We start from the raw sequence: 21307 nt of genomic DNA, 5'->3' as shown, positions 1-21307 counted from the left end.
TAGTGTGTCCATGTACATCTTCAGGAACACTGTATCTGTCTCAGATGAGTAGTATCTAATCTAAGCTCTAAGTCAAAAGCAGTGCTGACCTTAACATCAAATATGCAAAGCTTTGGAAGGCTATGGAATGCGGGGAAGGCAAAGATACAAACCATGTGGTAGCATTGGTGTTTGGCTGCAAACTGCTTTTGTGCTTGACATACACTTGTGCCACCGGTGCTATTCCAGGCTGGAGAAGTGTTTTGTACAAAAATGGCCTTTCTTCCCACTCCTGCAGGTGGATCTTGGTGCCCCGGCCATCCCCGCAAGGCTCCTGAGTTCCATGGCCAAGCGGCAGCCTCTGGTGATTGCTCGACTAGCGCACTTCCTAGCTGGTTAGTGTTTGGGACAAGACCGGACACTGAACAGTTGCTGAAAGTTCACAAAGAGACACAAGCATCTGCAGGGGTCATGTAAAATGCTGGCTTGTAAGGTGGTCGCTGTCAGGCCTCACTTGAGCAGCCTCATTGCCTTTCTTTTAGCCGACGTTGCTCAGAAGAAACCCAGCAAGTTTCACAAGGAACCTGTCCTCCTGGAGACAGCTGTGGAAAACCTCCATGGAACAGCAGGAAGGTGTGCTGTCCCTATGAAGAACAGAGGAAGAGGCTTTGCTTTACAGGAGCCAGCATCTTATATGCAGAAGTGTATTATGTTCATTTCTGTTTCCAAGGAGCTTCAGCCTTCCTTCACCGCCGCCTAAACTTTCTTAAGAGAAAAGGTCACCAGAGGCACCGAGATGCACGGCAATCTGGAAACAGAGCAGGTATGGCTTTAGGCCTTTTACAAGCTCCTGTGTAGAGCTGCAAAGTCACTTTCTAATGGTGAGACAAGCGACACAAGCAGAACTCCCAACATTGTAGATAAATGATGTAGTTTAGCTAGCTGGCTGTACTTCCCCCTTTAATAAGGGATGTTAAACCAGCACAATATCCACTCGTCATCCTCCACCCTGGATAGATCTCTTTCACGTAATGCGTTGCTAGATGCAGCCAGCATAAAGTATTTCAGATTACCACTACACTATGCAGCATCAGTGGAAACCAACCACACCTCAGGACACAGTTTTACTGCACTGCAGAGAATTAGGTGCTTTGAAATAAAGAAACCAAACTGACAGTTATAGAGCAACATTTTGTCATTAATAAGGAGTAGTACTGAGTAATCAGCTTGTTTCTAGAATTTAAACCCTGCAAATAAGAGTAGTTCCAGCTCTTTCCCAATGCACTTTTACCCAAATGCATTGAGTTGCAAATCTCGCCTGGTCACGGTCTTAGGGCACTTTGTTCATGACATGAGCGGCTCTCTCACTGCAGCCAACCCAGGCTCTTCCCATTCCATTACCTCATGGTATTTCTGTTGAACTTGCTCCTGCTGTCAGGCTTTATCCGTTTATTCAACATGCTCCCTAGTTTGGTCACAGGTTCATAAAATGAATCAAAACCACAACCAACTCAGCTGTCTAACACCTTCATTTAGTTCTTCCGCACAACAGTCAAGGATCACTTTAGGTTTCTTGCCTAAGCAATAAAAGCTGCTATGGTATGTTTTCTTCAGCTCAAAGACGGCCACATTATTCAAGAAGCTGTCGCACTTTAAATTTGTCAAGTGTGAAATATGTATTCAAGCACCCACCTCAGCAGAGTCAGTGTCTGCTACCTGAACACAGTTACCTTCAGGAGAGACACGTTTCCCCAGCGTCCGGTGAAGTTAGCTGCACCGCCCAACTCTCAGTTCAAGAGCCAAGATCTACATTTGCTCTGTCTTTGTGCAGGTGTAATTCTGGCTCTCAGCTTCTATGTTACTCCCTGTTATTAATACAGTAAGTTTGATAATAGCTATTTTAAATTGATATTTAAGAAAATAGCAGTTTTGAGATGTACCAGCCCAAGGCTTCCCCCCTGCACACCCCCTCTCCCAGACTATACCAGGTAGGATAACAGAATCTTTTACTTTGTTTTACCTTTAGATGATCGTGGTTACCATCTTAACACCAATATATTACTGTTCCCTTTGGGTGAGGTGCAGCCTTTTAAATGTGTCCCACATCTCCCGTACCCCCTGGGGGAAGAGGGGCAGCCCCTCACTGAGTTTTCTGCAACTGAGTGAAAATAAGAGATTTCCAGATTTGCAACCTGTCACACAGTCCTCCCCCTTTAGGTAGACCCCCAAAAACAGAAGAGGGAATGAGGCAGTATATAAAAGCCCTAGAAAAACCAGGCAGAAAGAGCCAGTGTATTGGCTGTGTGCCCTGTGCTGCTTCCGTGGATTTCCAGAGGCGGTGGCAGGGGCTCTTCACACAATTTACAAAAGATTTGCTCAGTGCTTTGCTTTTTTTCCCTTTTATTTTGGACATGGCACTAGTGCTAAAGCAGTTTTTGTAGGAAAAACATCTAGGGGGACTCCTGTTGATCAACGTTGCCAGTGCCTGTGAAGGATGATGTCTTATTGTACAGTGCATCAGATGTTTATTTTTATATACACATAAGATTTTTTTCTATGTTTACAAATTAAGTTATTTCTATCTGCTTGTTTTGAAGCGGTTTTATATGCTATCAAAGCTAAGTTTTATTTTTATCAGTATTGAATTAATGTAACTTTTTTTTTAATACAACCTTCAATTGATACTAAAGAGCCTATTTATATGAATGTTTTCTTTGGCAAATATAACATTGGACGGTACCCGTTAACGTATGGCTTTGGGTTGCTTGGAAGGAAGAAATAAAAACCCAGCAGATAGTTAATTTGTTAATCTACAATGGACAAAAAACCAACTTCCTGCAAGTTACTGCTGAGCAGTAGATGAGCAAACCAAGTGTATTGTATCACCTGCTGCTGCATCTCTGCTCTTAATCAAGATTGCTATTTTCATATCCACAATAAATGGTATTTTCTACACAAGAAAATGTGACCTGTGTTATTCTGCTGCAGCGCAGAGGTTCCTCCGTGGGCTGGAGAAGAGAAATGCTAGCAGGGGTAAAGGTGTGGGTGTCCTTACCTGCAGAGGAATGGGCCTGGAATGTGAATTTGTGGCACAAGAGCCAAGCCCCCAGTCACTGCCTGAAGCAGTCACAGTGCTTTTTCGCTACTTCTCTGTCCCTTCTTCCAGGCTGTAGTATTCCCGCTGCAGCACTTCCTCTCTGAGACAACCCAAACTCAAGGCAAGAAGCATTATAAAAAACAGTGACTAGCAGCCAGATGCCCTTTACATTCACACACTACAAAAGTGTTTTTAAATAATCTAACACGTGTCTTCAGTAAAAACTATAAACTGTATTTTCTCCCTGACTTCTATGAAAATCCCTCATTTCTACTGCTATGCTGTTTCCAACGTGAGATAGAAAAACACATTAAGCACCTACACCCTTTAAGAACAATGCCACCCATGTTCTGGTGTACAGATTTAATATGGTCTCACTTTTAAAATGAGTCTTAAAAAAAAATTAAAATCAAAACTTTGAAATTGAGCTTACAATGAAAAATAAATATAGGCTCATCTCTCATGTCATCCAGGTTCCCCCTTCCCGCCCCTGACAGTCCAGTTTGTTAAGAGACAGCAGGAGAAACCAGGGTAAGAGAGGAGGCAGCCACCAGGAACCCAACTCGTCCCCTTGAATTGAATCCTGGGTTTGGTCACAGCCTCTTGCTGCTCAAATACAAAACAAAGCCTCTCCCAGTCTGAAAAGGAAAGGGCTGCTCTGAGCCACGATCAAGGTGCTTAGAGGACTTCTGACTTGGAGATCCATTTGCTGATGTCAATCTGCCACAAAAGCCCCCAGGAAGAGCCAGGCCAGCGCAGGTTTGGCACAGGGACCTCTGTCCTGCAGTGAAGGGCTTCCAGCGCATCCGGAAACACGTTCCCACCTGCATCTTCATCAGCCATTTCTGCTCCCAAGAGGCCACCTCCGCTAGCTCTGCGCAGTCATGGTGCCTGGGGATTGTCTTGTCAGCTCACAGGGGTTAGTTCTGGGCTCTTCTATACAATGTTCTGCCATGAACACCCTGGACAGCATTTCCAGCTCTTTTAAGAAATCCTGCAACACAGGCACAAATCAGAGCACCTCACTAACCAGTGCAAGTACCAATTACAGCCAAACATCAATAACAGTAAGACACCTGGTAGAAGCCAGTCCTCCCACTGCATTAAGCAGGAGCTATAGCCAGGGAAGGTTATGGGCTTCATCCACATGAAACCAAACTACATGATTTGCTGTTTAGGCAGCTTTACTTTTTATTTCACACCTATTGTTCACACACATCTAATTACTTACTGAGGGCCAAGGGAGCTCTTCAAGGCTACGCAAGCAACTCTCTATTTCACTACTTTTCATTAGTTGGTGTTCTACAAGACCATGAAGCAAAAAAAGCAACAAATCCCACTGCAGAAAAGAACAAAAAATATTGACAACTTAGAAAAAATAATTCTGTATTTGTTTCTTTATCTCTATACAATTCAATTTTTCTCATCTTGGGTAAGAATGTGGCAAAGAGAGGCAAAACAAGAAAGCATGTTATGTGGATGTGGCAATGAGTGACACCAAAGAGTGATGTGCAAAAGCAGTGAACAGAATGCCTTTAGTTCTCATGTTGTATCCTACCATGAAGTCTCAAAATTTGTAATCTGCAGCCAAACACCTCAAGCATTTCCTTCCTGTGTTCAAGAACAGCCTGAAGAAACTCTTCCCTTCTGAAATAAGCTGGGTTTAGCCTGCAGCTACAGAGCATTCAGATAACAGATGCTAAAAGAAAGGCTGATATAGGACGTAAGAATGCAACCAGGGTGTTCAGTCCTTAATCTCTCATGCTAAAAGTGGGCGATTCTGCCATTTGTTCCTACATCAAACTGCATTCCTGACAACCCCCAGACAGGTCAAACACTGACAAGTAGTACTTAGTCCTCCTTTTCTCTACCCCTGCAGAAACAACGCCAGGTAGCAGCAGGCCAAGTGCTGCCAGCCGTGCTCACTCACGCGACTGGCTGATGCTGCAGGCTGAACTCCCCCATGAACGTATCAGAGCAGAGCAGGAATGAGCTTTACCTCTCGCTGCTTAACTCCTACGAGATAACCAATGTTCTTCTTGCTGAAGATCAGCTGCACTGGAACAGGCATCCCAAAGTCCTCCTTCCAGACAGAAAGCAGCAGTTTTAAAAGGCCGTAGGTGGGATTGTTCTTTACACACAGCCTCTCTGAGTTCTTCTCTGGGGACTTGATCCCAAGAATCAGAGGCACACGATCTGAAACTGTAAGAAAAGGGAGGAAGGTGAATTTCCACAGATGCATTAGTTTCCTTCTATAGCCACTATCTTGGTCCAACAGCACATTGAGCATAGCTGGTACCTAAACAATCACTGAAGGAAAAAGCTTTGAAACTATATGAACAAGTATTACATAGGAAGAGATTTATACTACAGATAAAGAATGGCATTTGGTCAGCATATAGCCCCAAGTCTTGGAAGACAACTGCCTAAATAAAATTCAGCATAAAATATAATAAAAAGAGGTCCTGGGTGTTACTCCAAAGGGAGAGAAGAACAATATTTAAATCTATAAGATTAAATAGGTGTTCATAGTTTTGACTACAGGCAGAGCTGCATAACGTCCTACAAGTGAAAGTAAAGCTGGAGAGCGTTTAACTGCAGCTAAATGTACACAGAGAGGAGACAGCAGCCCTTCCTTGGTACAGTCAAATGGAATGGGGCAGATTCGGGCCTCGCTACAATATTCAGCTGTGAATTGTGATCTGAAGCAATGAACCATGTGTAAAACTTAAGAAGGTTCTGAAGCTGGGAAATTAGAAGGTTGCCCAGGGAGAACAGACCTGTAGCCTGATCTCTAGCTCCTGCCAAGAATAACGTTGTATTTAAGCCAAATAACCTGAAAACACTCTCAGAAGTCACCATACACAGAAAATAAATTGCTTCCATTCTCTCCAAAAAGAGCCATAAAAATGTAATTTAAGGGAATGGGTCCCCGCTATTAGGAGGGAAAGGAAAACCAAAACAACCCCTCAGCTGCAGCTTTTCAGAGGCAGAATTACCAGAAAACATCTTTCATATTTAAAAGGCTGCATGGATACATAAACAAGAGGGATGTGAATACAACACCAGATCTGAAGGCTGGTCCGTTGCAGTATAATGCTGTTCTGCTGAAGTTGGATGGGAGTAACAACAACCACTCAAATGGACAGAAAATAATCTGTGGGCTCAGTCTCACCAATGAGAACCAAACACCCCCAAGCTCTAAGTTCTGAAGTCGCTGACCCCAAGGATTTCAGAGCTCTGTAATAACAGGTTTCAGTCTTGACTTACCCATGTCTGACTTACCCAGCAAAGAAGCCAACTCAATCGTGCACTTTGCCAGCTGCTGTTCTGATGTGGGACACATGAACTGGAAAACACAAAAACAAGTTGTATCTCTGTCCCCAGACTGCAGACTGGACAAAACAGGGCGTCACAAGGGATAGAAACATCAGAAGAGCAGGCAGTTTACAGCAAGCAGCAGAGAGCTGTAATCAGGAGACCCTTAAAGACTGAAAGACAAGAAAAGATCACACATGAAAAGGGAATCCACAAAAGCCAAGGTCAGTAACAAGCAGATCAATGCAGCGGAAAACAAATGCTCTGCAACTCTGTAGTAGCTGAACTCAGACAAAACCCATTCCACTGACTCAACAGTGAGGCACGGCAAGCTAACAAGTTTGCAGGTATGAAGACAGTTCAAAGTGGTCCAAGGAGGGGGAGGGGGTGTTGCTTTTTGTACTTCTACCTTTCTGCAGCGAAGTGTCTGACTCAATCTTCCCAGCAGGCACTCCAGCCAGACACAGTCAATCACCTCACCTTCATCCCGCGGGCCCACAGCAACGCACAGCACGTCCTTGGTGAGAAAGACAGCAATAACCCACCTGTTAGCATCCTGCACCTCCACACACAGATCAGTTCATAGACAGTCCTCAGGTCCTTCTGGAATAAACCAAAACCCTAGCATTCTCCTCGCTTTTTAAGGCAGATTAAAGCTGACTTTTTCACCACCTTACCTAGCTCTGATTATCTACCATACTTCTCACTAACGTTACGAAGTCAAGACCAGTGAGGGCAACCAGTTCATCTTTCTTACAAGCAACCAGCTCTGAAAGCTCAACATGAATTGGACAGTGCAGCAAGCAAGTTCAGGGAAGAAGCACTACAGAAATCCAAAGTCCTCTTATGTTGCCAAGGTAGCTTCAGTCTCAAATAAAAGCTGTGTATGAAGTGCACTAAGGGGCTTATGGCATAAAACCTACATGCAGTAGCACTTTCCATCACCAGTGATTTACCACTCAGTATCAGAAACAAGGACAGAAATCAAAAGAATTAAAGAAAGAGTATTTTAAAAGCTGAATCTTAAGATTTTTTCTTAAGACTTTACCTACCCTCCAGTTTTTGTTTTACCTCAAGCAAGGAAGCATTAAAGGATGCATGCTCATCCTTATGCTATTGCTGGGAACGCAATGGCAGCGAGATCCAGTACTATTTGCTCAAACATACAAGGAGCAGCAAAACCCATGATGTATTCTGCCCAATTTTGGTGAAAAAAGGGAGGTTTTCTGAATTTTTTTCCTCACAAGCTACACCAGTTATAGAATCACATATTTGGTTTTTTTTACAAGAACAGCCACCTTTAGAAATCCAGGGAGAAAGGACCAAAATGTGATTTAAGCCATCTTGAACAGGAAATTGTTTGGATCTGAGACTGAAATCAAGTCCAAACCATCACCTTCCTTTTAAGATACTCTGATTATAGCTGAATGAAGGTGCAGATGCAGACTAGCAAAAAACTTTCAACTGATCCATATGGATTCAGCTGACAAGTTCACGTAGAATTCCTTATGTATATGATGGGAGGGTCTACCAGAATGAAAAGGACCAGCAGGCAACACTTAAGCAGAAACCAGGAGACTCTCCACAAGAAGAGTCTATATACAAAAAAAATAGCTCTCTTGATACGCTGACTCTTCAGCATAGACCTGTAAGCAACGCTCACCACACTATGGTTTCTATGCTGCTTGTATCAAAGAGGCCTGTGAGCAGCAATCCTGTCTTTGAGGTATCACTCCTAACCAGGGAACTCTGATCTATGCACAGACAGCAAGCCAGAGGATGGAAAAACCTTTTCATTGCGCTTCCTGAGCGCTCCCCATAGCCAGCTCCTTCCAACCAGAACATCCCCTTTTAAAAACAAGACAAAAACCCCTCCAAAAACCATCAACATGAAAAACAAAGGGGATTAGGGCAAGCTGGGAAGGAAACACTCTGTACCTTAATCTCGTTGATGATTTGGGAAGGAAATGGAGCACAGTGCTGACAGCCTGGAGGGCAGTCCCTTCTCAAATCCAGAGCATCCTCACCAGGCATGGGAGGTCCTGGGACTTTCAGCATCCTGTTGAAGGTTGCTTTCACTTCTCTTCTGATAAGTGCTACAAAAAACAGGGAACAAATCCTGTCTATTTCAGCTTTTCTCTCCAGTGAGGCAAACAACTGCTTCCCTTATTAGCCCCTTGTTCCGAGGGCTGTGGCTAATGAACAAAAGACAGTTTAAACTTTGAACCCCTTCTCACTTTGAGCTTCCATTACATTTCATGGACAGAGGCACAGGTGCAAAGAGAGTGTCACCTCACAGCTCTAAAGAGCAGCCACCCGTTACCACCAGGTACCACTGGCAACTCATCTCCTTCTCCATCAAAATATTTCAGCAGTTTTGAACACGGTAGCTAAGCCAGGAAGCAATGCCAAAGTCGAAAGCTGGATCAGCACCATCATAGTAGTTCCTCTGCTGTGCCCATGAAAGCCAGGCTTTCTACCAAAATAAGTTCTGAACAGCATCCAAACCACTAAACTCCTGCTGTAACAAATGGTGCTGGATATTTCTCCCCAGATTCTTGGTGCATCCCTCCTGAAACAAGGAAGTTTTCAGAGACTCTGAAGAGTTGTCAGAGCACTATTACAGAGCAAAAGGACTACAGCTGCCTTCAGTCTGCTGAAAACACACCCAGTCCAAGAGATGTTTGCTTTACAGAAGACTGCAGAAGTGCTCTGTACCTGAGGACCATAAGGTGGCTTCAGAGAGCAGCTGTCTGTATCATACATCTGAAGTGCTAAGACAACTTAGCCTAGATAACGTTCTCAGAAGCAGCTCTCCGCAGCATTCACTCTCACCATCCTATGAGCCTCCATAACTAAAAAATCACTTACATGGGCCAAGCCTGAAAAATCCCTGAAGAAGGTTCTTGGAGCTAGAAATCATTCCTCTTATTCCTAAAAAAGGAGGGACAAAGCAACTGCATTCTTCCCACTAAAAGAAAAACGAGTAGGACCAAGCACTTTATAAGATGAGAATAAACTCTACCCCTTGATCTCAGAAGAGCAGCACAGGTTAGAAGCCCCAGTTCAGGGTAAGGAGACTCACCTGCAATGTTGGCAGAAAGCCAGCCACAGGCCTTCTCAGTAGCCAGTTCCACCGCAATGTCTTCCGCGCTACTTAGAACCTTTACGGGGAGGATAGCAAGCGATAGGAGATTTACTACCAGTCACAGCACTACAGTCAGTGAGAAGTCAGGAGGAATTCTAGAGGGAAAAGGTTTCATTTTGGCATGCAACGTATACACAGACACCACCACCACCTCTTTAGGATGTCACTCTGAGCAACAGGACTGACCTGTTTTGATTTTCCAGACCTCATCAACCCCATACAAACCCCACCAACTCTTGGGGAAGTTGATTCTAAACCAAAAATACCATCCTTGCAAGATGAATGCAGTTTCTATACTGTTCTACTCACAACACTCGAGAGTGTCACTTCACCCAGAACACTGAAGGCAGCCTAGCAGAGGTGACTGTGTCTGTCCTGGCTTCCAGCTGGGGGAGAGTTAATTTTTGTGAGATGCTCAGAGGGGATACAGCTGGGACAGCTGACCCAAACTAGCCAAAGGGGTATTCCATACCATATGATGTCATGCTCAGAATATAAAGGAGACTGGTTCCCTGATGCAGGATGGGCTAAGCGATGGGCTACGCAGAGTGAGTAAATTACATTGCGTATCACCTGCTTTGTGTGTTCTTCTATAAGTACTGTTGTTACTCTCCTCTTCCTTTGCTGTCCTAGCAAACTGTCCTTATCCCAACCCACAAGTTTTACCTTTTTGCTATTAAGGGATAAGTGGAGCAGGTTTTAGTGAAAATACATACTGCTGCAGACGTCTCCTCTGGCAGTAGCACCCTCACTGCTTCAGGACCTTTCTTTTTGCAAAATCTGCAAGACAAGAAGACGTGCCACAGGATCAGTCCAAGCTCTTAGGCAACACTCAGAGTTTATTACCCTAGGAACTTTCACATGCTCTCTTACAATCAAAACCAGTTCGAAGGCTGCAGTGAAGTCAGATCAAAAGAACCAGGCAAGGAAAAAGCAATTGCAAGCCACCAAGCTGCAATACTCAGTTTTCCAAAGAAGGGATATACAATAGCTGCAGTGGATGTCCGTTTGGAGCTGGATGCAGAGGGACACACAGCACCTTTACTCCTTCCTACAAATACGGCATTAAGTGGCTGGAGGCGCAGCAGAGCATCACCCTAAGGAGAGCAGAGGTCAGGGTTTGTCATTACCAGAAACTGAGCATGGCAGGCCAAGCCGAATTAGGCTTATAAATTCTGCAATAAGAAGAGATGGGAAGGCACAAGAGTAAATCACATTTCCTCCTTACTCTCTGCCTTTGATGAGTGCCTGGGCCCCTTCCTCATAGAGATGAGCGCACACCTCTTCAAGCAGCTTGTCATGATTAGCATCCTCCTCCTTTGCTTTATCCTGCAACATGACTTCAGCCCTTTGAACCAACTCTGCTACCAGTGTCGCCCTGTAACAAAAACCAAAGAGCCATCAGAGACTGAAATCCATCCAACAAGCAGTGCACACTAATCCTAACCAGCTGTTCCCTCCAGTTTAGGAGGATACTCTGCGCTCTCAGGCACAAATGCAATAAGCCTCCCTGCTAAAAAAGAGTGAACCACAGTGCATGTAGTGCCATACCATCTCCTTGTTCTTTCTGGAAGGGAGAAAGCAGCAATGAAGGTAACAAAATAGAGCCTTTAGGTTTTAACAGAAACACATCTGGTTACGGATACCTTTTCTGGCAGCAATACCCTTAAGCTCTCAGTGGATAGTGGTCAGAAACTCAAAGGTGTCAACAGCAGCCCACTGCAACTGGCTTTTGGGCTGATACCATTTAACATCTTCCACAAGTTGGACAATGGGACAGTACAAATCCTCAGCAGGCTCATGAGTGACAAGCTGGAGAAGTGAGCTGACAACAGGGACCCGCACAGGCTGGGGCACACTGGTTAGGGAGCAGCTCTGCAGAAGAGGGTTCCCAGTACACAAACTGAACGAGTTAGCAGTGTGCAAAGAAGGCCAACCTTATACTGGGCAGGCATTAGTAACAGTGCAGCCAGCAAGTTCAAGGCAGTTACTGCCTCCCTAGCCACTGTGAACCTGCATTTGGGACTTCAGTATGAGAAAGCCATTGACAATTTAATTTGCATGACTGCAGGAGACAAAGAAAAATCCCTAAGATATCTGGGATGCTGGGACACACAACCTACAAGGAGACATGGGGAGCCGCTTGTCATTCAGCCTGGAGTAGAGAAGGTGAAGGGAGAAAGAAGGGTTATACAGAAGACAGAACAATGTTTCCAGGAAAGCCGACAGGCAACATACACACAAGCTGGAAGAAGGGAGATTCTGACAGGATCTAAGGAAGTGTTTTTCACAAAGCCTGGGGAAACTGAGCACTGGAACACTCACAAAGAGGCTGCTGAATCCCCATGCTTAGAGACTTTCACAGCTTCACTGGAAAAGGTGCCAAGCAATCTGACCTAACTTGAAAGCTGGTCTACTTGGAGCAGCAGGACTTTGGATCAGATGACCTCCAGAGGTCCCTTCAGACCTGAGATGTTCCTATCATTGGCAAGAATGTTCTGAAAGGGTTATCAAGTCTCACAATGCTGTATTATGTTCCCATTCCAAGTGTCCCACAGTCACATAACCCTTCTTTTTGCATCCCTTCACAAATTCCCCTCTACGATGGCAAACAGATGTCGCTGGACCCCACTGTCACAGCCTTGGTGTTCTGCTGTACAGCAAACTCAGAGGGAAGTTTTCTCCCCACCCCCATACACAATTCTAAAGGACCAGCTCTTTGCATCATTAGCATAAAGTTACTTTTTAAGTCACAGAAGAGATCAGCAGCACTTACTTGATGTGCTTAACACAATTGGATCCCACTCTCTCTGCAACAAATTCAACTGTTCTCCGTAGGGAGGGAGGCTGGTTGTGGAAGAAGGCCTGTTCCAACTCTACCTGTTCCAAGAAAAAAGTGCTACTATTGATCCAGTGCTACTATTTGCCCAGATCCTCCTCTCCTCAACACAGGGGGGCCAAGGGAACTACCATCTAGAATTGTGCTCAAAGGCACACAACTTGACTAGACTAGAACTTTCTGCTACTGTAGCATTCAAGCAGCACCTCTGTAAAATATCTGCTCCCTATTTCCTCCAGACCATCAAACCCAAAGCCCGTTATCAGGGTTTATGAAGCTACAAAAACAAATGCCGAGTAACAGGAGGAATGAGAGAGCTCTGACAGCACCTACTAGTAATAGTGAGTCACCACATAGGGTTTGTTTTTGGAAAGAAAGGATCCTCTCTTAATTACAGGCTGGTAAACCTGTAGGCTCCTACAGAGTTTGTTCTTTCATGGAAAGCATGGCTACAATCCAGTCCAAACAGAGCATGAGAAACGTAGCGACATCTGACGTTACAGGAGAGGAAGCTGTTCCAACTGCAAGAATGTTCACTGAAGCTGTGTGGACTTCAGCACCTACAAGGTACCCCAGCCACAGAGGAACAGGGAGGTAAGGATACCCAACCGTTAAACATGATGTTCCCCACCACTCAGGCAGAATCTTTTCCTTCCCTGGCACTAGGATACCACTGTGTGCCCCACCCTCACACAGCTCCTCCTGCCCCGCTGCTTCCCCTTCAGACTCCCGAATGCCATTACCTGCAGTTTCCGCTGCGTGACAGAAGCCTTGGGTGCCAAGGACTCTGCAGCTGTGGGGGTGATTTTCCTTATAAAGCCACCATTTTTTGCTCCACTACCAGCCACAAAAGAGGCCAGGAGTTTCCGCAGCTCCCCTGTACAGAGAAACACACAAAAGCCGTCATCGTCCCGCATAAGAGACTAAATCAAACCTCAGCAGACACTTCCACACCCCAGAGAAGATTCTCTCAGCTTCCACGAAAGCTGAAGTTTCAGAAAAGCAGAGGGGCATTCCACCTACTTAACCGGCAGGGCATAGTGAGGTTGGCAAGGCTCTGAAGACAAAAGAGGCTTCCAAAAAGCTCCCTGGCACACGGGGCTTGTTCAGAAGGATCAGGGAACAGGGATTTCTATGCATCCCTTTTTAACATGGCAAGTGGGAACTGTGAAGTCTACAAGGACAACAAGGCAAGCAGAGTTACACAGAATTCCAACAGGGACAGGAGAAAATACCAGAGGAAAAGCTTGAAGACATGTTCAACTCCTAGAAGCTTCCATGATGCAAGTTAAACATACAGTTTTCCTAGCAGCTAAGTCTCAGAAAGCAGAGCACCATCCCACTCTCTGAGACTCTACTGTCTACAGAGAGGGATTTTACCAGTGGCAGTCAGATCCTAAGTTCTCTCAAACAACAACCTGATAAAGCACCAGGGCACAAAAGGATTCTTTCCCTGCCTGGCAGCAGAAATATGCCCAGAGACCAATGCATTCCTCACTGAACAAACACCTCTCCCTATACCTGAGGTGGGAAGTTGTACTTACCCTTTATAACAATTCCATCCAGTTCATGAAGTATGAGCTCCCTTGTCCCTCTGCATTCAAGCTCTAGAGGTTAATTACCCTGCCTATGCAGCCTCCCTCCCCCAGCATCACCAGATACCACTCACAGCAGCATGAGCTTCTGCAATACAGCTTTCTATCAAAGTTGACTCATACACAACTGAGACCTAAAGTTGTGAAGAGGGGTAAGAAAGAGGATCCAAGGACTCGGAGAATGAAACGACAAACACAAAAATTAAAAATATAAATACTACTGATATATTTTATTTATACAGCAAATATAAATAAAATACTCACCAAGATAGGGACAGCAGGTGTAAAGTAACTGCTGATCCACCAACGGTACAGAGTCCTATAGAGAAAACAAAGGAAATGCTGAGAGGACACAGCAGGAAAGAAAGTCTTCAGCAAGTCAGAAATCCCATCCTTGAGGTCACAGGCAGGTTTTGGAACTGCCTTGCCATGAAGACCAGAAATACAACTGGATTCCAAACCTACAGGAAAATTATGGACTTTGCAGTCCAAGCATTCAGCCCAGCCCTGTAACACACACTGAGCTGCACTACATTTAGACAGTGTAGCTGTTTCTGATCACTGTCCAAGCCCAGCTGAAAGCTGATGGTTACAAAGGACAAAACCTATCCACAGAGGAGAATAAATGAGGCACATCTGCTATGCACGTGCACCTCCACAGATGTCTTTACCCAAACTTACTGGAACACTGTGCTGTGGAGTAACATCAGCCTAGCACTACACAGCCAGGGGCATGAGAGGAAAAGCACCTTGAGATCCCATCCACATGGGCAGTGTGTACAGCACCCACTGGGGGAAAAAACCCATCAGTTGATCTCTGCCACTGATGAGATAGAGCAAACCAGAACTTTGATGAGAACATCAGGCACATTTATCTTGACAAACACAGTGCTGATTTTTCAAGGAATTCAGACATGCAATTTCTCTTGCAGGTCTGGGAGTTACCTGAAGTGTCACACACACCATAAACTCACCTCCTTTTCTGCTCACTCCTACTATTTTCAGTTCAGTTACCTTCTATCATGCAACCAGAAAACAGGCGATTCCAAAGACAACAACCTTGTTCTTACAGTCCCATCTTACTATTTCTGTTGAGTACACCATTACTACTACTTACTTCTAGGGAAGCGCTACAGTTCTGTCACCTCATCTTGTACTGCAATAACCAGTGAGCAGGAAAACAGCATCTGCTCCTCCAGCATAACTTTGTATGTATTCTACAAGCCACTGTAGCAGGTGAGATGGCTCCTGCCTGGCAGGAGCCCCAGAGCTGTAACCCACACAGTTTACAATCCAGGAGGATTGCAAGTGAGGCACTGGGAAAAACTGGAGCATCACACCCATCGCCTACATATGCTTGATGCAGCCACACTGAAGGCAAATTCCCGTGCCAGTCCATCCTCATCCACAGACTCAGAGGCTGTGCTGCTGTCCTAACTCACCAAAGCCTGGGGAGATGTCACAGTGTCCATCATCAATCCCTCCTGCCTGACATCAGTGGTAAAAAACAACTCTTCAGGGACTGATGGAACCTGAAACAGAAACCCCAGTAGTTACAATCTAAACAGCAGTCGGTAACTTTACTGTCCTCTTCATCAGAAATGGTGTCAATCTCACCAATCTACCACCCACAAAAATCTAGCACAAAGTATCCTCCTCTCTGCCCTCAGAAGAGAGCTTCCATAAAGTTAAACATTTAGTTTAATCATCATAAGATAAACCATCTTGCTTACCCTCCCCATACAGCATCGTTCACCTTTCCAACAGATTCCCGCTAACAAGTTACTTTGCTTCCACTGAAGGCACAAAAGGATTTTGAAGTTCATCAAACACAATCCCTTTATCAGACCAAAAATTCCCCAACAATTCAAGGCTGCCAGCTAGGACTCCATCTCTGTGACAACAGCTTTCAGTTCTAACAGAAATAAGCTGCCAATTTACTGACAAGGATGCAGATTTATAAGCACAGATGTGTTCAGCGTGGAAAATAATTCTCTGTTAGAATACAGAGGATTCTCTGAACCCCACATTAATGCAAAAAACCCCAACAAAACTACTGGTTTGCAGTGTTTTAACTCATTTTAATACTATTTTCTATTGAGTTCCGTGTCCTGCTGTTTCTTCAGGAAAGAGCTGTGTGCACACAGGAGATCCTACCTGAAAAAGCCAACCCAGAACTGCAAGGATCAGCAGCTTGTTCAGGAAACTCATCTTCTTATCTTCAGAAAGGACCATTAACCTGACGCGCAACAAAAGCGGAAGGAAGGAGGATTACATTTCAGCAGCTCCATTTTCATTAGAGGAAATTTCCAAACCACTCATTTTTTGATGTTACTGTTTGTCACCATGTCCACATTCCCTACTCATCTGCCTAAAGAAAGGAGAGGGAGCTCTACTTTTTTACACAGATGGATCTGAAAAACAGGCTGCTTTAAGTTTACACTGGAAAAGCCAGTGTTAAGTCACTCTCTAGAATGTGCTTCAAATTTTTCTCAGGTTTGGTGAGGCACCCTCGAGTGCTGGGTCCAGTGCTGGGCTCCTCATCATCAGAAGGACATTGAGGTCCTGGAGCGAGTCCAGAGAAGGGCAACCAGGCTGGGGAAGGGGCTGGAGGGCAAATCCTATGAGGAGCAGCTGAGGGAGCTGAGGGTGTTCAGCCTGGAGGAGGCTGAGGGGAGACCTTATCACCACCTACAGCTACCGGACAGGAGGGTGTAGAGAGGTGGGAGATGGTCTCTTCAGCCAGGGGACAGGAGACAGGGGAAATGGCACAAAGCTGCCCCAGGGCAGAGTCAGATCAGATGTTAGGAGAAAGTTCTTCCCTGAAAGAGTTGTCAGGGCCTGGAACAGGCTGCCCAGGGAGGGGGTTGTCACCGACCCTGGGTGTGTTTAACAGACGGGCAGATGAGGTACTTAGGTATATGGTTTAGCACAGGACAGGAATGGTTGGACTCGATCTTAAAGGTCTTTCCCAACCTTGTGATTCTGTATATAGGAAAGAAATCTAGAGCACTATTTAGGCATGGGAGACCTTGTAGGTTTAAAGGTTCAAATCCAAGGTTTAAAATTCACAGCTGCAGATGTAGAATGAGTGAGGATTTAAGGAATTTTATTTACTTAACAAAAACCCCACATACTTAAATATTAATCTCTGAGTGTACCATATGCTTCCTTAGCAGCTTTACGTAAGATAAGAAGCGCTCATGTTTTGCAAGTAAGAATCTCAAACTAGGGCCATCAGGCATTTCTTAAGCACCAGGCATCTCCACTGAGCAAGCAAACCCTCACAGAAGAGTTCCTAAACAAGTATCCTTCCCCAGGTTCTTACCTGTATACTTGCAGCAAGAGACAAAATACTTTCCTGTAGTAATCAAGGAAAGGAGCAATATGATCCACCAGGGAAAGGTACTCCACAATCCAAGGAATGGTCAGGATAGAACGTTGATCCCGAATAGATTGTCTCAGAAGCTTCAATACATCCAGCACAGGCAGGGTCTTAATGGACAACAGAAGTTAAAGCAGCTGCTTGAAGTTACCTTTTGATACTTAAAGAAAAACTTTATCTACACTAGGACTTTTCCTTCTAGGACTTCATCTTTTGTACTAGTAAGAGGGGGCTTTCTGGCTCATGAAAACATTCCTTTGCAGATGAGCAGAGGTAAAACACACTGTCGTGGTTTTACCCCGGCTGAGAGCCGAGATCCACGCAGCTGCCTGCTCCTTAAAGGAAAAGAGCAGGGGAAGAGGGAAGGAGGGGGTGAGAGGCAAGGGAAGGGAAAAGGAAGGGGCAAATAACCCCAAACCCAAGAAACTAAAAGGCCCGTGGGTTGGGATAAGGAGAGTTAACTAAGATAACAGAAAGATACAATATAACAATGCTAACAGGACTTTAGAGCAAAAATCTATGAAGCTGTTGCTACACAATGCAGTTTCTCACCAAACCCACAGCTCAGGCCGTGCCACCCAGAGCCGTCCCAGAACCCGACCGTCCCCCAAGAACTGCGCGTCCCAGAGCCGCCCCTGCTCCTCCTCCCATCAGCCCCCCGATATCCTGGGCAGGACGGAATTGGCACGGAATACTCTCTTTAGCCAGTTTGGGTCACTTGTCCTGGCTTCGCCCCTCCTTTCTCATGAATAGAGAAATACGAAGAGCTGAGAAAGTCCTTGACTGTCTGACAGCAACTAGAAACATCAGGGTGTTACCAGCACTGCTTTCATGTTAACTCTCAAACACAGCATCCCATCCGCTGCTACAAATGAAGTTAACTCCATCCTGACTGAAACCAGGACACACACACCACACTGACAACCCGAGGTCCCACTGAGACTTTCAGAAGTAAGGCTCTAAGCCTGACTACGTACAAGTGAGGTCAGCATCTAGCCCCTGCCTCCTTGCATTCAGTATGACACACTGCTAGGAGGTGGGTGTGAAACAAACACAAATGCTCCCGGTACCCGCCTTTCACACTGTAAATACAAGTCTTCTTAGCTAGTTCTGGTATGACAGCCCCAGATGAGCAGAAATAACATGAAGAATGAATACCTCACCATCAGTGCACTCCTCCCTCTTTCCTAGCTTACACAAACTCTTCTTTCCTTTATTCCCAACCCCAGAATATGCAGCAGGGGCACAGAACAACATAACATCATTCCAGGACTTGCTTTGGAAGGGTGTAACTATCCATATTCATCTCCTTGGCTTAGGAAACCTACCTGTCAACCAAAGGCCACGTTAGATTTCTTAAGAGAGTTTGATTTCTTACTTGGTTTCTTAAGGTCACTGCAGAGTCTTGCAAATCTCTAGTCGGTTGCTCCACAGCGCGATACGGCAAGAAAACGAGAAAGCCCAGGAACTTGGCGAGGAGTCGCAGGCTTAGCAGGACTACAGTGAAACGCTTCTTTTCATCCTGAAATGAAGGAAAGCAAGCTGGGCCTACACCAACCTCAACTGCAGTAGGAACTACCTACACTACACTTCCACTCCCTTCAGGTACAAGGGCCACATAGATTCATCACTGCTTTTAATAAAGGTAATTTACCAAATTATGTATTTATCAAGCATTTTAAATTGCTTCTGCTTATAGTGAAAAGTTGTTAATTCAAGAGCTTTCTAAATAAAACAAGCAGCTGCTGAATCACATCTTCATCTTAACAAGGTTGGAGTCAATGAGTGGGCAGAGAACTGATCTGGTGTTGCCTCTTTTATATCATTACTGCTCTGCAAGTTTTCATGAACCTTTGGCTGCTACTTTACTAATAGACTATGAACTGTGACACCTCTGATAGGTACAGAGAGTGGAGAAACATCTGAACAGGTATGAACAGGCCTGACTACAAATTCATTCTAATTGAAAATCCTTCTACATGGAAAAGTAACTCAGTTAACTCTTTCACTGATCTAACCCAGGATACTACCAACCTAAAAAGAGGCCCTTGCTTTTCAAACTGCTGTGTATCATCTCTTATGACACAGTTCTATCAAGCACCCTGAAGCATACAAATAAATGGCATGGGGCTCAGACATTGATAACCAAGTGACAGAGTTATGACAAAACCAGATGAAGAAGCTGTTGTCCTGCACATTCAGTAGTGGAAGCTCCAAGGCAACTCACAATCAAGCCAGTAATTCCTTCATTGTAGGAACAGTTCAGAGGAATTCCTGCCAGGTGTGTTTGCAAAACCCAAGCTTACCTGTTCATCCATATCTGCTTCCCCATCGCTGTGCTCATGCTCCACCAGAGTAAGGCCATCCAGTTCAAGTATCTTCAGGCACAGACTATCCATCAGGTGGTGATTGAACTGGTAACTTCAGCAAAAGATGATGAGTCAGACTGGGCTGAAAACAGCAGTAGAACCTCAACTAACCCACTGCAGAATTTCAAGCTTATGAGTTGTATCAAGCATCAGCAGACATCCAGTGTGACAGACTGAAGATGAGCAAGAAAGGGACCAGGCCAGTAGTGGCTGATTCCCTTCTTTTCCACTCTTTAGGTTGCACTTTTTTGAACAGACACTCTTTAGCAAGTCCCAGCATAAGGAATTATGGATCTATCAAAGCAGGAAGCTGCAAAGTAACTGAATTTCCTCTGGGAGATTCAAATGCCCCATAGATTGTTCCTCCATACTGTGGATTGTGAATGATTCATTAAACAAACCCATTAACCTACCCAGTCCCCTTGCTATGCAGCACCATGTGCCTCAGCACTGGGAAACACCTGTGACAAGATATTATGGTTTTACAGAACGAAGTTATTACCTTACAGTGTAACCTAACATAGCACACACACCCCCTCTGTGGTCCAGGCAGAACCTGCTTATTAGCACGTTCACAGTGCGTGCTTTCCAAGAACACCAAGTGTTATGGATCTTAAAGTCACCTCCAATATACTCTGCCTAGATTGCACCATGCACCCTGCTCTCCAGGTAACTCCCCACTGCAAGAGCAACATGCTGGCATTCCCCACACACTTCACACCAAGGAAAGAGCAGGCATGAGCAGCTTACCTTCCCGCACTGAGGATGAAGTCCCTGAAGAACTGCTGGCACCCTGGGAATGAAGGGGGTGGACAAGGTCCTCTGATGCTCTGAGGAACAACAAATCTTTCCTGCAGCCTCTTCAGACGGCTCAGATTATCAGACCCCAGCATGTTAAGGACATCCTGGTCTGGGGTGTCTCCCCAGCTTGCACCACCTCCAATAGGACCTTTACACATCTTTGGGAGATAGAAAGAGCAGGGAAGTGGAGAATTTGTAATAAGTCATCATTTCACATCATCTCCCAGCCCACATATTCTCACTTCTACAGAAGACTCTGAGGAATAACCCAAGCATGGCCTTTCCAGGCAGCTCAAGCACAGCAGATCTCTTTTCCTCATGCCCAAACATGCCTTGGCCTTAAACAGCCCAGAGATCGAGAGACGGGATTTCCATCCTATACATCTAACTCAGGCTCATCTGGACGTGTTGGGAGAACACCTATCAATCACATGGCCTTATGAAACAGTAAGACCTTTAGCCCAGTTTCCAGGGATTATGATTGTGCATTATACATTCCCAGATCAGATTTTCCTAGAGTTTCCAGAGAGTTAAAGAGTTTAAGAAAATAATCAATGCTCCCCTGCCCTCAGCATGCAGATACTACTAAAGACTCAAAGAAACAAAAATTGCAGAACTGTTTGGAGTGGAAGGGACCTCTTGGAGCATCTGATCCAACCCTCTAGCTCAATCAGAGTAAGCTACAGCAGGTTATCCAGGACCACATCCAGTTGGGTTTTGAATGTCTCTGCAAGCTGGAGCTTCACAATCCCTCTGGGCCACCTGTTCCAGTGTTT

General features: G+C 45.1%; 2 protein-coding genes across 2 annotated transcripts in view; one reads left to right on the top strand and one right to left on the bottom strand.

Moving 5' to 3' along the window:
* The window catches only part of STARD9 (StAR related lipid transfer domain containing 9), a gene marked incomplete at its 5' end in the record, with an annotated part of 97171 nt that extends 96786 nt beyond the window's left edge, over positions 1–385 (top strand). The window contains one exon of the mRNA XM_084270444.1: positions 278–385. Coding sequence (XP_084126570.1) covers positions 278–379 — 102 coding nt within the window. The 3' untranslated portion in view covers positions 380–385. The remainder of the gene's footprint in view (positions 1–277) is intronic.
* A 2606-nt stretch (positions 386–2991) lies between these two features.
* The window catches only part of CDAN1 (codanin 1), a 32181-nt gene continuing 13865 nt past the window's right edge, over positions 2992–21307 (bottom strand). The window contains exons 11-28 of the mRNA XM_084270447.1: positions 20481–20689; positions 19668–19782; positions 18740–18883; positions 17305–17471; positions 16134–16215; positions 15419–15508; positions 14241–14295; positions 13125–13258; positions 12319–12422; positions 10771–10920; positions 10259–10322; positions 9480–9558; positions 8333–8490; positions 6804–6911; positions 6362–6425; positions 5076–5278; positions 4308–4415; positions 2992–4070 (exon numbers count right to left, since the gene is read on the bottom strand). Of these exons, the coding sequence (XP_084126573.1) occupies positions 3945–4070; positions 4308–4415; positions 5076–5278; positions 6362–6425; positions 6804–6911; positions 8333–8490; positions 9480–9558; positions 10259–10322; positions 10771–10920; positions 12319–12422; positions 13125–13258; positions 14241–14295; positions 15419–15508; positions 16134–16215; positions 17305–17471; positions 18740–18883; positions 19668–19782; positions 20481–20689 (2160 nt within the window). The 3' untranslated portion in view covers positions 2992–3944. The remainder of the gene's footprint in view (positions 4071–4307; positions 4416–5075; positions 5279–6361; positions 6426–6803; positions 6912–8332; positions 8491–9479; positions 9559–10258; positions 10323–10770; positions 10921–12318; positions 12423–13124; positions 13259–14240; positions 14296–15418; positions 15509–16133; positions 16216–17304; positions 17472–18739; positions 18884–19667; positions 19783–20480; positions 20690–21307) is intronic.

The sequence above is a fragment of the Gallinula chloropus genome (assembly GCF_964237585.1).
Source record: "Gallinula chloropus genome assembly, chromosome: 14".
Lineage (NCBI taxonomy): Eukaryota > Metazoa > Chordata > Aves > Gruiformes > Rallidae > Gallinula > Gallinula chloropus.
Note: the sequence above shows the minus strand (reverse complement) of the source record. Positions and strands in the feature narration are given on the sequence as shown.